Genomic DNA, 18,462 nt, shown 5'->3' with positions numbered 1-18,462 from the left:
AAAAAAAAAACCACCCCTCAGCTGATGACAAAAGAATAAAGATAGCTTTGTGGGAAAGACCAGGTACATGATCATGTTGACTAAGATTATAATACCAGGTATTTTAGTAAGTGTTCTAATTTCTGATTTAATTATGCATTAATGAGCAAAAATTATTTCAAAAACTTTCCAAAAATGTTAGTAGAGGGAACATATTATATACTGCTGCAATATAGCAACCTCTAAAACATGGTAACTGCTTAAAAACACAGAACAGAACTGCAAATTCTAACAGTTCAGTAGTAAAGCATTGGTAAAAAGCTGAACAATAATATGCAAGCTGAAAAAATACTTACTAACTTGCATAATGCAAATAGCTACAGTATAAAACTGTAATCAGTTAGAAATGTAACTACATTATATTTATATTGGAAATACATATTAACAATCAGTATTTGAAAAAAGAATACAGAGAATGAACCTGGATTGGGGATAGTTACCAATGGAGCCCATGAAGAAGGGAAGGGGAAGGGGAAAGGGAAGGGGAAGGGGACATGCATTTCCTGCAAGAGACAGGACATAATTTTCACACTAGATGAGCTGAGTAAAGGAACAGAGCCTGGAGCAATGTGGGCATGCCTAGGTTGTTAATCTACACTATCTCACATCACTGCCAGGGGGTGGAGGTAAAGGATTCTTGCTTCCAGGAAGAAGGACATGGCTTGGTCAAGAAAAATCATAGCAGAAGGGGGAAACACTGTCATGGAGTCCTCAGTGAGCATCTCTGCAAGTAAATCACCCTCTTTTTGTACACTTTTGTTATAAATATTGCTGCTCTTACTGTTGGTTTTCTTATCTCAATGCTGTTTCCAATAAATTGTTCTTATCTCAACGCTTAATTCTCACCTTTTTCTCAACTCTATCCCCAGAACAGGAAGTGGAAAGGGAGAAAACAGAGGGGAGCAAGCAAGAAGCATCTAGTTTGGGAAGAGTCTTGGGGCAAGGGGGCACTCAACTGGGGAGTGCTGTTCCTAAACCACGACACATTTTCTCAATCTTCTTGTTAAGAGTTTTTTTACAGTGTGAATACTACTAGAAAATCCTGTAAGAAAAAGACTTATCTGTTAGGAATGAAAACTACAACAAAAGGGAAGCAGGGAAAGGAAGAAACCACTGATTTAATACCAATGAGCTAACAGCAATAATTTGAACACCTAACTAGAATGAGAAAATTCTGTCAGAACTGTGCTCATTTCCCTCACACACCAAAACTGGGAGTTAAAAACATGATTCTCAGCTGATCTGCTTTTCTAAGCAACACAACGTCACAGAAATAAAAAGTCGTTTTCTACACTAATCCAGCATCCTGTGCATTTTGCCAGTAACTTCAACATGCATAAATAAATTTTAAGATTCACTAAGTTTCTATATGTTGCCAGTCTTTTTCATATGACCTGTTCTTTCTGCATCTGCGTAAGTTTGAAAATGGAACTTACAAAAGCATAATTTATTGTATCACTAGTACTGCTGGTTAGCAATTTCCTTCTTTCCATTTGAGAATTACATATTACAGATAAGTGCTATTTTGCTGGCAACAGACAGCAAAAAGGAAGTAGATCACTGTAAAAACAAACATGTATAACTAAACCCAGAATTACTGCAGCAAGTTGTATTTTCTTTATATATCACAATAATTGCCCTTTTTTTTTTTCCCTTCCCTTACCAGTAATACTTCCATCAACATTCGAAGCTTGAAAGCCAAAGGCTATACCAGGCTGGCAGATCAGCACCACTCCAGTCAGCAACAATACAGGACCAGGAAGAAATATATACTCTAAGGAGTAAACATGGTTAAATATGAATTTGATGCCCATGATTCCCCTGGCAAAGAAAGAGCAAAGGCCTTGGGAATGGGAGCTGAATGCTGAGTCTCTCAACCTATACAACCTTCCTCCAGCTATTTGGTCATTACGTATTGTAAAGAAAAGAGTTACAAAGTTATGTTTACAACATCTCTCTCTAACCTTTTTCATCGTAATATTGCACCATTACATACACAACAGTCAGGGAAAGGAGAGTTCAGCAAGCAAAGACTGAACCAGACGCTGCCATGTCCCCTTGTACAAGGGTCTCTGCCGCACTGAGAGCAGGATGCTCTGTGTGAGGCCGCTCGTTCTGGCTGATGCACTCATTCAAAAAGCATATTCACATGGCATCAAAACAGAGCAGGTAACTCCAAACTTACCCTCCAGCTTAACACATGGTGACTGTTTAATGCACAAACTAGAACTAAACCAAACAGAGTCTTATTGAAATCCTTTCCCATGAAGAGCATCTCTCTTTGTGCACCTCTCTTCTTTTTTTAGAAAATTGTGTTTTTTTAATCTTACAAGATCTTTTTAAGTTTCCCGTATTACTTTCAACATAAATTTAAGACTGTCTTAATAAAATGAATGTGCTAGAAAACAACCAGCCTTATTCACATTACCTAATCTAAGAAACCAGATTAGTTCAAACTGGATTCCATTCTGACCTTATCTATAAAATATTTTAAAAATAGAACAAAAAGAAAAGAATTTTAAATGTTTCCTAAATAAAATTCACCCTGGCAGTCATTCAAACAGAGTAAATATTTTGATACAATTTGCAGAAACAGCATTAGGTAATATTTTATGGTGCTCATTAAGCTGTCATGTTCTAAATCACAACCAGCATCAAATGATTTCTTCCCTTCTCTACTATTTAAGTTTGGCAAATATGCACTGTATAAAAGGTGTCAAATAAAATTGCCACAGGATATACTGGAAATCCCTGCACCAGCTGCATACTCAAGCATAAAGGAAGTGTCTTTCTGATCCTACAGTCTGATAATACTGGATTTGCTGGAGGGTTACAGCAGTCTTTGAAAATAAAGCTTCATTACCCTGGCATGGAGAGGTGTAGTTTAATCCTCTTTGGAAGCTGGTCCTGCAATCCTACATTTTAGAAAATTGCTGAAAGCCATTGTGCTTTTGATGGGAATTGGTCATTAAACAGTACAGGTGCAGACGATGCAAGAGGTGGTGTCAGCACAATCCCTTCCCATATTTTCTGCTTCTCAGGAATTCCATCTGATAATGTCAGAAGCAGGTTTTAACAGCACCTTTTTGCCATGGATTAAGTTGTTGCTTATTTGGAGATGTAAGACCAACACTTTCTTCTTTAGGACTTCAATTCCACTGCATGTTAAAAGAGACAAAAAATATACTTTCTTCCCATTGCTGAAAAGGAATTTTACTTTACTACAGACCCTTTCTCATTTGTATAAACTTTGGATATTTAACAGAATTGCTGTGCTGTTGGGATAAAATGTAAATCTAATAAAGCATGTAAGTCAGAGTACATCAAGAAATGAGTTTAATAATTGCAGTATATATTTAATAATTACAACATATATTATGTGAGATCTTGAAATCGTAAGGGTAATAAATACTCCGACACAGTAAATAAACCCCAAGTAACAAAATTATACTGATATTTATAATCAAGTACATCCTTGCCTGACCCCTGTGAGATTTTACTAACAATATATTTGATATCTAACCAAGCCAGTGCATTCTTTCAATCTCAATACCATCAATCCTTATAAAATTTTTTTTTTCTGCAATTCTATGAAAGAGATGTCCAAAAAAAAGGAAAACAATCAATAAAAACTAAACAAAAATAGCTAGCAGTTTCTTCAAATGTTTATTCAATTTAAATTTTGCATTACTGTTCTAAGGTTTCTTTTCCTTAAAGTTTGTGGTGTTTTGTTTGGGGTTTTGGTTTGTGTGCTTTTGGTTTTTTTTTAGAGGTGAAAATTCTCTTAGTAGACTTGAGGGGAAAAAATGTGTTTGTTTAGCTACTTCAAATTTTCCAAGTGAGGGACACCTTTTTTTTTAAGTTTCTTTTTTACCCAAGACAATCTTTAGGGTGAAATCCTTTCTTATGGCCACATGGTGGTAGCACTACAGGGTCTTTCACTTGGACTTTCCAAGAAATCACAGCTGTTAGGAACAGGACTGAGTAGTTCAAGAGAATAAGTTTTACACTCAAGAACCTTTTGTTTCTTTTCAAGTAAACCATAGCATTTTCAAAGAGCACAGGCCATCATATTAGAAAAATAAAACTGTATTATAATATCATGAAAATAGATGAGTTCTGTGAGAAAAAAGCCAAATGACCAAGGAAATAGCAAAAGCACATGTCCTCAAGAAATACCTCTTCACATAAATGGCAAAAGATTGCTTGCTACTGCAATTTTTTTGCAAATTCAGGTAAATTTTAGAAGTTCCAATTCCAGAAACACAATGAATTAGAAAAAGTTGGCAAGAATTATTTAAACTATTTGCTTTCTTATTAAATTATTTTTATTTAGAGGATTAGGACTTCTAAATAGCATTTAAACACTTAAGTAGTCTGAGAAAAAATCAGGTTTCTGGTCTGAAGAGAAAAGGGACTTGAATCAGTCACCTACATCTCAAATGAATGCTTTAAGTCATTTAAGTATAGAGTAGCAACACTACTATATCCACTGCCACCACAACCCTCAATATTGTAAATGCTGTTTCTATTATTTTGGTAACTACCATCCTTAGTACCAAATTTAATTTCATTAAAAATACCCAGGCTATTAAATTCCATCTCTCCACTCCCACTCAAAAGCAGTGGAGAAGTATAGTGGAGAAGGAAATATAAACAAGTTTTATAGGGATCTGCTTGTTTTCATCATTATAAAAGGCAGCCAGAAATATAACTGGCCAAGATCTTCTCAGCCCCAGGCTGTTTAGTGGACAACTGACTCTAAAGCACCTGCTCCAACAGGAGTTTTCCTGGGCCTCATCTTCCCCTGTACCTCTGCAACGTGCACCAAAAACTAAGGTGTAAGTTATTGACAGTAAGATGAGAACAAGGAAGGAGTGGACACATGCTTGTTTGCCTATGAGCTTTTTTAAGGAAGACATCTTTCATTCCTTTCCCCCCAGTCTGTCCTGCCATCTCAGTATTCCAGAGCACCATGACAAAATAATAACACCACACAAGGAAAGAGCAAGAAGTGGGTTCAGCATTCACAAGGTGAGTGAAGTTAGAGATTGAAGAGAAACACAAAGTTGCCCCCTCCCCAAACCTGGGAAAAACTGTACAAGCAAACATGAATCAAGGCAAAGAGGTACCCTCTTTGGAGGGTAGAAGAAAGAAGCAAGAAAGAGACATGAGAGCATGGAGCCTTGCGCTGAATCATGCAAGGAGGCAGTTCAGAGCCATGGGCCAAAACTGGAGAGGAGACCAACAGAGACTCATGGTGGGTGTCTGCTCTGGGCAGTGGGATGAAGAAGAGGGAGTGGATGAAGCTTCATTCAAACAACCAGAACCCACCTCACAATTGCAAGCCTTGATTGTCACAGGGCACTTCAAATGTCCTGATGTGTGCTCAAGCAGGAACAAACATGGAGGGGAGCAAGCAATCAGAGCGAGTGCCCTGGTGACACTTTCTTGCCAGAGGTGACAGACAACCCAAGTAGGACAGGTTTTCTGCTGGACATGTTACACACAGGCAGACAAGAACTGCTTGGGAATGTGATAACTGATGTCTGTCTCAGCTGCAAAGACCTCCAATGAGAGCCTTCATGCTGAAGGGAAGTGAGAAAGTAAAGCAGCAAAAGACAGATCTAGGCTTCAGGACAGTAGACTTTGGGTTATTCAGGGTAGAGAAGCTGTTCTGACATGGAAAAGTGCCCAGAAGATGTCAAAGATCTATAAAGACAAACTCCTCAACGCTTCACAAGGGTCTTTCCCAAGGTGCAGACTGAGCAGGCCTGGCAGAAGGCTGGTGCAGCTGAACAGGGAGTTTTGGCCTGAACTTAACCACAAAACCAAACGAATAGCCAGAGATTGAGACTAATATAAAAACACTCCTCAGACATGCAAGCATGGGATTGGGAAAGGCAAAGCTAATCTCCATTTGGAATTTGCAAGAGATGCAAACAGCAACAAGGGCTTTATTACTACAGTAGCAGCAACCAACCAAGAAAATATTTGCCTGCTGCCAAATGGGACGGGCATAAAGACTCAGTTCATCCTGGAACATCAAACACATTTGCTCTGAAAGTCACAGACCTGTCAAAAAAAGAAGCTGAGTATAAAAGTGCTCTGATAAAATACTATCACAGACTTGCATACAAACATGTGATTATTTGTTAAATCTCTTTTGTTAAATCAATTATTTCAGAACCGATTATCACAGGAATCATATTTAATGTTTCAAAAACAGTGACATGGCAGATTAACAAAGATGTTCCTCCTCTCTTAGGGGAAACACAGGGATAAGAGATGGACTAAAATATTCTGATGTTATGAATTTTAAAAGACCATGTTTTGCCTATGTATTAAAAAATAAGTGTTAAAGCAACCTGGAGACAAATTTAATAGACAAGAGATCTTTGAATAATACACAATTATAAAGTGCCAAAGACAGTTCAGAAAGCTTATAAATAAGCTTATTTCCACTAGAATTCGTTGCTTTCTTATCTTTTAGCTCTCAAAATACTGTATTCCCTAGCATAACTGTTCTAGTTCCACCACAGACATTCTACTTTGGGACAGAGTGAAACTTGACACCAAAATCTATATAAAATCACCTGCTACAATATGGAATATTTGACCACATTAGCACAGATCATCTGCTATGAAAAGTATTATCACAAATAACATGTGAAGTCCCCAGTACATCACCTCATGTATCTATGCTTAGCAGAGATAGCTACTGCCTAAGAATACTTACATGGGATTGAAGTTCCACAACCACAAAACTCCCAAGTATTTTAAAAAACAGTGCTTGACAACTATTTCCCTTTTTTTCAGTGACTAAACATCCAGTAACTTCCTTTGCTCATCACAAGTTGGAATAATATGGATAGCAATAATGCAAATGTGTAAAGGAATCTGAATTCCAGACAATGATGAGTTATGCAGATCTGTTTATGACCAAATAACAAATTTTAATTCTGCACATTAACTTACACAGTTTAAACCCCAGTATCCAAGGTCATTTCAGAAGACATTCAGGTCCCTTAGCTAAGAATTTCAGGATGTCATTCACAGATGTCAATCACCTACCGTAAGTTTATTACTTACTTTCCATCAACTTCCGGTCTTTTGCACACACAGTGAAACTTGCCACCAAAATCTATGTAAAGATCATCTTCTACAACGTGGAATATTTGACCAATAGCAATTTTATCTTTGGCAGGCCCCATCTGAATTAAAGGAGAGCGTCTCAACATGGATGCAAAGGATTCTGATTTCTCTGAAGGAACCTACAGATGAATAATAATTAAAAAAAAAAATTACAAAAGATGCTGTCTGAAAGAGGATTTAAATTAAACTTTCAACATACAAAAAAGCTTATCCACTGAATAGCAAGGAAAGATTTCACATGTTCATCACATTTTTAGCAAGACTTCTAAGGAAGCATCTGGTACCTTTCTCCAACTCTAAACACTTTACACATTAAAGATAAAGCTTTCACTAATTCAGTCAAAGAAAAGCATAACGGTGTGCATCTCCTGAAAACATCTGCCAGTTCTGCTACTGGTTAGGTAAGTTAATTTAAAAATGCATTCCAAATATAAGAGATATTTACAGAAAGAACACTGCTCATCTCTTTGTTATCTCCTCAATGAAAACCAAACCTGAATTAGTACCTTGCAGCTATTCATGCAAGTATTTAATAATGAATAATGCTTAAGTCTTTATTTTGAAGAACAAAACCATTTTGCAAAGGCAGCAAACCACAGGATGGATCTCACATTAAAAAAAAAATTAACCATCACTTCTCTCATTTTTCACTCTACAAAATCAAAGTAACTAAATAAACAAAGCCAGTTTTTTCTCATAGAGCTTTGGGAAAATGCAAGAACACAAACCTTCCTGCTATGCTTCATGGAATGAAAGATCTCTGTCCTGTAACCTGAGAAAACTTACCATCACAGGCTTACCATCATATGCTGGGTGAAAATATCCAGTCATATTAAAGTGAGACTTAATCTCCCACATGTCATCCCTGATATCCTGACTATGACCACTTTTTAAGATTGCCACCTTTGAGATGCAGTTAGTAAGAAATCTTGAGCAAGTGCTTGCTAGGAACAAATGAAAAGGAAGAAGCATTTTTGGGAGCAACACATACCTGAAAGTGAATCTAAGGAAATCATTTTATAGATGGCTAAATAGATTTAAAAAATTAGAACCTATTAATTTTCCCCACATGTAGTATAATTAAGTGATACTAATTAATTCATGCAAGATTTCAAACTGTTTTGGAACCAGAAGAACTAAACTGAATAATCAAGCAATTAAATGGTTAAGAGCTCTACCAGCTTCAATAACACACTTTCCCATTGACTGCTTCAGGTGGATGCTGAAAATCCATCTACAGTTTCTATGAACAGAGAATAATGCCATCATTTTCCACTTGTACTTCTGGAAACTTTTATTCTTAGGGAAGTCAAAACAAGAGACAGTTTTGAATTCCAGCTCTGCTGGAAGACATAAACAGCCTGGATTTTTCTGACAGGACAAAGCCTCTGGAATTACAAGCTAGAGATCTGACACCTGGTACATTTGCTGCTTCAGAAACAGGAACTGTTAAATGCAGCATCCCAAGGACAAGGGCTGAAAAATGTGCAACATGTGCATATGTGTATACAAACCAGAAAAAGAAAGCATCTGGCAATGGTAAACCACAAACAGAGCAGTAGGATCTTACACAGGAAAGCTACTATCATATACAACTCCAAACACAGCATTGGTTGAATTTCACTATGCGTTCTAAATTCAAATACAAGAAAATTAATTACACAGGATGCCTTTGTAAGTGCATCAAGAAAAATATGCAAAATGCTGCAAACAGTAAGAGGACATATTTAAATGGGATTTATTATATTAATTAAGGGGACAGCAAAAAAGTTTAAATTGGTGCATAAATCATAAGATAGAAGTAAAACATTTCAAAATTTACATCCCCCCCCAAACTAGTCTCTCTGGGCAGGAGATTACAAATCAATGTTCATATTGAAATACCAAAACCTGTTTTAAGGGAAACTAAGGCACAAAAAACCACAAAATTCAGAGGTCTTCCACTGAAGGGCAAACATAAGAACATGGCAGCAACACAAACTCAGGATGACAAGGACTACTATCAGATCATCCCAGATTATTTTCAATTTTTTTTCATTGCAAGGCACACTAATAAGAAAATTGGTCCAAAGAAAAAACAAACAAACAAAGAAACAAAACAACAACAACAAAACCCCCCACAACCCACAAATAAAAAACCAAACAAAACCACTCACAATAGTAGGATGTTATGATTTGCAAGGTAACAAACAAACTCCACAACTAAATTTAGATCCTGGGTGAAGAGCAGCTTTATCTACACACTTCAGCGGGAGGTGAGGAGGTCCACCTATGGTTTGAACTGATTTAATCAATGCTAGTGGAATCAGACAGCACACCAGATGATCCATACCATCAAAAGAACTGCCTTTTCTTACATTTAGATCATTTGAACAAAGCCTGAGCTAGCAGAGAGAATCAAGAGAACTTCTAAGTTTGGTCTGAAGGAGATTTTCCTACATTATCTACACATCATTAACAGTGATATCAGAACACACTGAGCAACACTGAGATTTTTTTGCTAAGCAGTTAATACAATTCACAGTAAATTACAATTACACTCACTAAATGGCATTCACCTCATTCATGCTGCCTTCATACAATGGCACACTCTACACAGCCTCTAATACAAGGCTCTCTACACTAAAAAAATCTCACAGAACTTCATGAAGATGAGTACACTAATATCTCATGGATTTCCTGTTTTCATCACCTAAAAATGGTCCATTCTAGTTAATAACATCTCTCTTTCTTTGTGTCCCCAGCAAGAAAATTTACAGATGAAAAATTCTCCTATGTGCAAACTTGCCTGTGAAATAATGTCTGTACACAACAGTGACAAATGCTATCTTTACACAGTGACAGATGTGCTTATTGCTTACTAAAAACAGATTAAAGTAAAATACAGATGATAATGTACAAAGAAATTTTTTTCCATTTTTCATTGTGGACAGTTTTCCAAGAAGCCACCGGGAATCTGTTAGAATTCTATCACGGGCCTACAAGTCTGCAGTGTTCCCTATTCTGCATCCTGGAGAGGATCTGCTCAAGAGCACAAATAGCTGATTTATGTATACAATAATCCTCAAGAGATGCCATTAGTTACTGCCATCAAGGACTCTTTTGTGGACAGTCTAGAAACCAAGTGAGATAAAATGCAGTATTTTCTCCCATTTTCTGCATAACCTAGAGCAGATCTCATTAAAGAGTAATTTATCTCACACATTTAAAGAGATTTAATGGCATTTTGAGTGCTTTCCTTTACAACTTCTAAATCTCCTTAACTGGATTCTCCACAGTAGCATCATGGAAAAATGCTAACAGTGTACAATAACAGGGCAACACACTTTATTAAGCACTCTACTTTTCTGACTCCTAAGGAGTGTTGGCCATGATGATGCATTGATAACATGTCAAGTCGCAAAAACTGGAGATTACAAAATTCAGAGGCATAAATGGCACATTCTTTCCAAGTACCTGAAGTATAAAGGCTTTTTTTAACCCTCCTCCTTCTTAAATGCCAAATCTGTTTAATTTTCCTTCTAATTTCTGGATTTTAAAGTGTTTTTTGTAAATATTTGAATACCAAAAACTCTCAGCATGTATAACTTAATGAAGAAAGAGCAGGTCTTTCAGCAACAGAACTCTCCAAGATGATACATATTAACCACAGAGGGGGAAAAGTCATAGATTTAAACCCCAGTAGGATCCAAACAAAAGAAGTAACTCCAATGGAGGAATGCAACATGCTATTTGTGGAGCAAAGCCTATGACTGTACAAGCAGGGTGGCCCTATCCCACCCACTGAGCAAAATATCTGAAAACCCAGGCTACGTGCTTTATGCCTGCTTGCAAAGGCAAGTAGAATGCACATTGGAATGTGAGAAATATGTATGAGAAGAGATGGGAGATTGGTAATCTGATTGCTACAATTAAGGGGTGAATGACATATAAACATCAAGCAGCATGTGAAGAACACAACCCTCTGTAACTATCAAATTGGTTTTCCTCAGCATTATCATCCATAGTTAGACAGACCTTTCTGTCCAAAGTTAATTACATGAAACAATAAAATGGAAAAACCGACTTGCAGTAATAAATTGGTGTGAATCCTCAATAGCTAAGGGCCCCAGCAGCTTGGATACCCAAAATGGGACTGGAAAAGGCCTTGAGCAACCTCAGCTAAGTTTACCCTGCTTGGAGCAAGGGGTCTGAACAGATAACCTCCTAAGATTACTTTCAACATGTATTACTTTACTTAGGAAAGATGACTGGAGCCTGCAATAAAGAATATTAAAACAAAATCCAACATATTAAGCTACCCACTGAACAAGTATATATTGATAAGATACTTATTTCAACAAGCAACCTAAAAGATTCTACTGTCTGCTAGCCCAGAAAACTTTAATTTTCCTTCCTTTTAAATACTGAAGGTGTTTACTGTGGCTTAGATATAAACCTGAACCCCAGGATCGTTTTAAGTGTTGAAGGTATTACTAGGGTAACAAATCATAGAGATTAATGCAGTTTATTTATCAAATTTCTCTCTCTTACTACTTTTTACTTGAATGCCATAAGCTGTATTTAAGTCAGAACTCCATCATGCAGAAGAATATCGCCTTAAAGACAGCAGAACCAACACAGACACTATACCACAAAATCTGACATCCCACAGTTAACAGCTTTCCATACAGAAGCAGATCGAGAAGCATTGCCAACTTGAGAACTCTCCTGAATTTATCAAAGAATAACCATCAAGCTTTGTTTTCATCAACACAGTTTCCCTGACACTGAGGTTATCCCAAGAAACAGCACTGAATGCTCACCAAGTGGACAGACATGTGACTACAGTGACTGAAATTTCAACACATAAGCATACAAGCAATTACATCCCAAAGCGTTTTCTGTAGTTGCTGCCCTCTTTTTATACATTAAACAATTCGTTCTAATGCTGATAAGTCCTATTTGAGAAGCTACATGTATTTTATTCTCAACTCAGAATATAACTACTCAAACTTAAGGCATCACACCTTCAGCTTGTCTAAGGGGTGAACAGCTCTTGGTCTCCCCTCAACCAAACATGTTCATGTAATTTCTCTACCTTCAATTTTGAACATGTTCACAACTTTGTGCCTAGCAGTAACCAGTGATTTTTAAAGCTTTCCCAAAGGAAAAAAACTCTGCTTCCCTTATTAGTAGGAAAGAAATATTTAGGGATGTAAATGTTGTAAAGAGCTCTTACTAAAATGTAAGAGCTGACACTAGCATTTATTACTTACTCTAAAAATACAGCCAACCTCTAATACATGCCTAAGCTAGATTTCTTGAAACCTAACAAAGCTTTGAATATTCAGGCTCATTCCACTGTACAGCCTTTATCTCCTAAGACAGCATTCCAACTAAACCTGCACAACCCTCCACACCTCGAGCAGTCATGGACCTTTTGTTTCCTCCTCTAAGGTAATTCTGAACTGGGCAAAACATCCCACACTGCCCACCCTGGGTCTATACCACTTGTACTTCTACCCAAGGGACAAGGTGACACATAATTGTTCTTTTTCTTCCTTCAAATTTTTTAATCCCTATCCCAGAGTTTAGATACATCCTGAGATACAGAAAACACCACCTCAGCATACAGCACTAGCTACAGTACTATACAGCCTACTCCTTTGGACAAGGCTTGTGCCTACCATTATTTTTTCTAACAACACAAACTACAGTTCTGCAGGCCAGGGGTTCACCTATTTGTTTATTATCAACAGATATAACAATAAGGAGTAAACAATAAGGAGGAACAAAATCAGATAAATACTTGTACTTGCAATATACAGTACATGACTTGCTTGTATCCTGGAGTACATGGAAGAATAGGTTGCCCAGAGAAGCTGTGGATGCACTTCCAGCCCTGGAAGTGCTTAAGGCCGGGTTGGATGGGGCTCTGAGAAACTCGGTCTAGTGGAAGATGTCCCTGTCCATGGCAGGAGGGTTGGAACTAGATGAGCCTTTAGGTTCCTTCCAACTCAGGTCATCCTATGATTCTATGAAATCAGAAGTCTAAGATGAAATATAATTCAGGAGCATCTTTTGGACTTGAATATGAACAGCAATACAAAGACAGGAACCATCTCTTTTTCATCTCCATTCTAGTATTTGACAACCATTGGAAAAGGTACCAAATTACTTGTTATCCTTTCATTTGCCAATAACATTCATCTTGTGCAATATTAAGGAAGACAATCTGCAAACTGCTCATTAATACATGCCACTCATACATGGACAATACATGCAATAGACACCAGCATGACACCAGCAACTCAAAAATGTATAAGGCTATTTTAGAATGTTTTTCAAGGCCAATGTTTAATTCCACAATATGTACCAAGGCAAATTTTAAAATACTATTATTTAAAAACTCCAAATGTTTACAGATAAAACAGACAGGTGAAACAATACACAGTAGAAAACAGGAAGATCGGATTAGACAAAGCTGTATAAGAATAAACGAGGACACAGAATTTACCTAGTATACACATAACAAAATACAAAAGCCACAAAATTCACCTACTAATGCTCATAAATAATAGCACATCATCCCACATACAGCACAGGCACAGTGATAACCAAAGCCAGCATGAACACAGAGTCTATGATTTAAAGTCCACTGTCTGTTTTGCATTTATCCTCCCAAGAATAGTTTTTCTTCCTCCCCAGTGAGTGGCCTGAGGTTTTGTTCCATTAAAAAAATACATCAAAAAAATGAAGTTTATGCTGTTTCTCCACAGATTCAATTTACAACCCACAGTGGGCAACCACAAAGACAGGACAGACCTCTTCAGTTTCCTTTAAACAAGAGACTTCTCCACTTTATTCTGTACAAAAACATTCAAGTGAAGAACGGATTTAAACTTCTTGTTAACAGAAAGTTTTGAAGACTAAATACTGAACAAAGCTTAAACAAAAGCAAGATTGGTGTTATTTAATAAAACTACTTAAGGGAAATATTCCAAACAGAAAGTATAAAACAAGGATTTGTGATTCAAAGCAGTAATTTAAGGAAAAATCTAAGATTAATGACTGCAAAGTCACAAAGAAGAGCTTTGAAATCAGTCAAGGAAAAAACTGTAAGCATACTTGCTAGATATTTACAAGATATACAGATACATATCTATATATCTATACAAGATATTTTAAAAAAGCTTCATATGAAATCACTTCCTATGCAAAAGTTGTTACAAGGCCAAATTTCCATTAAGACAGCACTTCCACACCAGCTAGCGTATTCTGAATTGTACAAGGGAATTATTTTAGTTATAAGGATTCTAGTCTAACATTAATTATTTAATATCTACAGGCTAGTACAAGGAATAACAGTGTAACTAAGAGTTCCAGCAGACACCATATTCCTTCATTTCTTCCCAGCCTGAGTAATTATTTGAATTGCAACATCAATGCTAGCAAACTCCTAATTCTATAGTTTTAGAATAAACATACACAGTATCTGTACCCAACTTTTTAAAGGTAAGTTTTGAAAAAAGTAGGAGAGGGGAGAAGAAAACAGAACCACTTTTTAATACAATGTGGTACTACAAAAGTGATATTCAAGAACACAAAGAGCACCAGAAGATTTTCCTCTAAAACTGTAGCAATTGGAGGGAAAAAAATCTTTCCGATTTTATGATTGTAAAAAGCAAGAGAAACAGCTCTGTTCTGCCTATAAGATGAGGTAAATTGACTGCTATATATTCATTCTTTATTAAATTTTTATTAACTTTCAAAAACTGCATACTTCGTGTTTTAATTGTCCAGAGTTATTTCTTATCACTATTTTAAAAGTGCAAGCACCCCTAAAGGATGACCCAAAAGCAAAGCAAATTATGCTGTTTCAATCAAAAGAGAAACATCCATACATTCTCCTCAGCACAGTGAAAAAATAGAGTTTTATTTTAAAAAGCAAACTAAACAAAAGCTATCAGCCAAAAAGGTTGAAAGTAAGAAGCTGAAATGAGGCATTTGACCGTCCCTTGATGAGAAGCAGTAACTGTTTTGGCAAAGCATCACTCCAACTTCACTCCAGATAATAAAATTTTATATTTTACTGTCAAAGCCTAAAAGTATTTTGAAAACCCCCCTCATGAGAGCCCTGAGTCCTTGTTTTTGTTCGTATTTCAGGATTAGGCTTTAAAGTGCACAGAACTCCACTCTCATTGCTAACTTGAAGGTGAAATCTCGTAGTGCTACTGCATATATGTGCTGGAAGTCTCAAAGTCCCAGCATAACTGTGAGCATACTGAGCTGAACTCTCTGGAGAAGAGCACCCTCTCCCCTGTGAAACAGCTCAGACAGCATGATCTACTCCATAAGCCTTCTTTGCAGTTTCAACAAAACAATCTGACAGTATTTTAAATCTTAATTGTACTCAGAGCTGCTCTTGCCACTCCATTTGAAATCAGCTGAGCTATAAGCACTAGAATATAAAGAATATCCTACTTAGATATCAATTTAGCTAAATAAACTACAATAACACTAATAAATAGCCTCTAGGAAATCCCATTTAGATAGTTATATTAACGGGATATCTACCTGCCCTCATAAGGCTGAAGCCACTGAAATAACACCGGAATAGAAACTTGGATGTTGCTTTCTTAGACACACATACTACGATTGACACTTTTTTCACAGAATGGTTTGGGCTGGAAGGGACCTTAAAGGTCACCTAGTCCTAATGCCCCCTGCCATGGGCAGGGACATCTGCCACTGGACCCGGTTACTCAGAGCCCCATCCAACCTGGCATTGAACACTTCCAGGGATGGGGCACCCACTACTTCCTACTCCAGCACCTCACCACCCCCACCATTCTTCCTTTTGTCCAACCTAGATCCACCCTCTTCCAGTTTAAAACCATTGCCCCCATCTCTACAGGACCTACTAATAAAGACTGAGAGAGACACTTTATGTTGAAAAGTACAAAGCAAGGTCTTGCCAGAGCCTTCTCCAGGCTGAAGAACCCCAGCTCTCTCAGCCTGTCTTCTGCACAGGAGCAGTGCTCCAGCCCTGCAACCATTTTTGTGGCCTCGTGCAGACTTGCTCCATCTTTCACATACTGGAGACCTCATAAGTGGATAGAGTACTCCAGATAGGGTCTCATGAGAGCAAAGAGTATCTGTCAAATTTTAAGTCCACAAATTTACCTGAAAGACACACTTGCTAGGGTAAATGCCAAAGTCTCACTGAAATTCAGTGCCTTATGTCAGTCACAGCCTAGATGGCCCCAGTGATCATCTCCAGCCTGAAAACCAATAGTCTAAGCTTCAGCTACGTAAGTGTGCATTATACTTTCAACAATACAAATACCATACAAGCCATAAAACCTTCTGGCACATAAGTTCTAAAGAAGAAATACAAGAATTGTACTGCTTCACTGGCTTCCACATAGGAAGAGCTGTAACTAAGAAAGAAGCTACTGCACCAAAATATCTACAGGGGTGTATTTTCAAATTCATGTAATGCAGGAATAAATTATTTTCACTGAAGAGTATCTTTATTTTGTCCAAGGTACAGTTCCTGTTTACGAACCTTTCTCATCCTAAAAAGAAAAAATATGGAGAGTACTAAACTTCATTTTTACCGAGAACAGGATTGTTCATATTTAGTAGCATTGTCCAAAGGGAAGCAAACACAGTTATAGGAAGTTATAAGGGTTGTCATACTTGGGAAAGAGCATTGGAAGATTTTGCTTGGCTACAGACACAAATGTTAAGCCAACTTCCCATAGTGAAATTATATGTTTTTTAAAAGTGTTTAAAACCATATTTTGATTGCAGATTAGGAAAGGATTACACTTTAGTTTTAAAAATAATGAAAGTTTCATCATACGCTGCTTGATATAAATTTATGTTCATTAATAACCTTCCATCAAGCTCCATATTTTAGTTACTCACTGCAAGGCTGATTGATGAATATAGCATATTCCAAACCTAGTTTAATTTCTGCATACAGAACAACTTCTAATTAAAACTATCTAAGCTGTGCAGAGAACACATGATATGTTTGAACGTATATATTTGTGTGTATATATATAGATTCATAATAATGAACAATGTAATATTGTAAATGAAGCACATTTTTAAGAGAGATGCAATTAACAATTAACCAAATACATGTGGTACTAAACCAGTAAAATACCATGTTGAAAACTACCTTTGTTTCTCATAATTACACCTTTCAAGAAGGATCATGTACATATCGAAAGAAGAAAAAAAGATCACAGGAATAGGATTTGGGTGCTGTGCCTAATATTCAACAGGTTTTCCTGAACTGTACTTTTAGTATCATAACTTTTTCCTTGTCTAGAAACCTCCATTGTTAAAGCTATTTGCAGGGTTTTTTTTCTATTTGAAGATAACCTTATCAATGAGATGCAGTATACAAACTGTTCTTCTACTCATGAAAGAGTATAATTATCCAAAATACTTTGTAAACATATTTAACTTACCAATGCCTTACAACATGCTACTAACTCAAGTGTAGCAGCACTGTTCAGAAAACAAATGCCATTTTTTTCAATTAACAGATTAATCTTTTATGTCCTACAATAAATATCATGCTATCAGAGTAAATGCAAATAAGGTTGATTTTTTTAATCAATTATGGTTATCTCTGCCCATTATCAGAAGAGTTAAAGGTTTACACTATTGTGTTTGAGTCTGGGTGTTTTGGTATTATATACGGCGACACACATGACTAAAATTTAAAAGCATACTTTTCCTTTTTTCCTGTGACTTTATATAACTGAACATGTGCTTAGGAGGAACAGCATAAAACATCAGAGGATATCTGGGGAGGGGAAGGTCAGCACAGCTGTATCACAAAAATTAAGCATCTTCTGCTTCTAGGTCCTTTCTTGAAACTTTTCATCAATCAGCTGCCCATTTAAAACCAACAAGTCATATTGCTAACACCCTATAATGCTACCCAAACCACCAAGGCTTAGCCAACAAGTCCTCTAAATGTACAATCTGCTGCACTGGTTGACTCAATACCAGCTTCTTTGTGCTTGTAGTAAAAGGAAGGTTTTCTATTTAGCTTCACATTTTGACTGGATACACAGCAAAGAAACTGCAAAACAAGACTTTCACAAAGAATTTCAAATGCAGCTTTGAAAATATGTTGTTGACTAGCCAGGTGGATCATTTATTAAACAACGCTGAGCTCAGACTTTATTTCACAACACAAAATAGCACAGAATTTGGTCACAATAAAACAGCTTGTTTTTCTTGAAATTAAATAAC

At 36.8% G+C, this 18,462-nt stretch overlaps 1 protein-coding gene across 1 annotated transcript in view; it reads right to left on the bottom strand.

Annotated features, from left to right (window-relative positions):
• The window catches only part of MRPS28 (mitochondrial ribosomal protein S28), an 80,174-nt gene that overhangs the window by 55,149 nt on the left and 6,563 nt on the right, over positions 1-18,462 (bottom strand). The window contains exon 2 of the mRNA XM_086884139.1: positions 7,132-7,313. Within this exon, the coding sequence (XP_086740265.1) occupies positions 7,132-7,313 (182 nt within the window). The remainder of the gene's footprint in view (positions 1-7,131; positions 7,314-18,462) is intronic.

This window comes from Cyanistes caeruleus, chromosome 1, assembly GCF_971803275.1.
Source record: "Cyanistes caeruleus chromosome 1, bCyaCae1.hap1.1, whole genome shotgun sequence".
Lineage (NCBI taxonomy): Eukaryota > Metazoa > Chordata > Aves > Passeriformes > Paridae > Cyanistes > Cyanistes caeruleus.
Note: the sequence above shows the minus strand (reverse complement) of the source record. Positions and strands in the feature narration are given on the sequence as shown.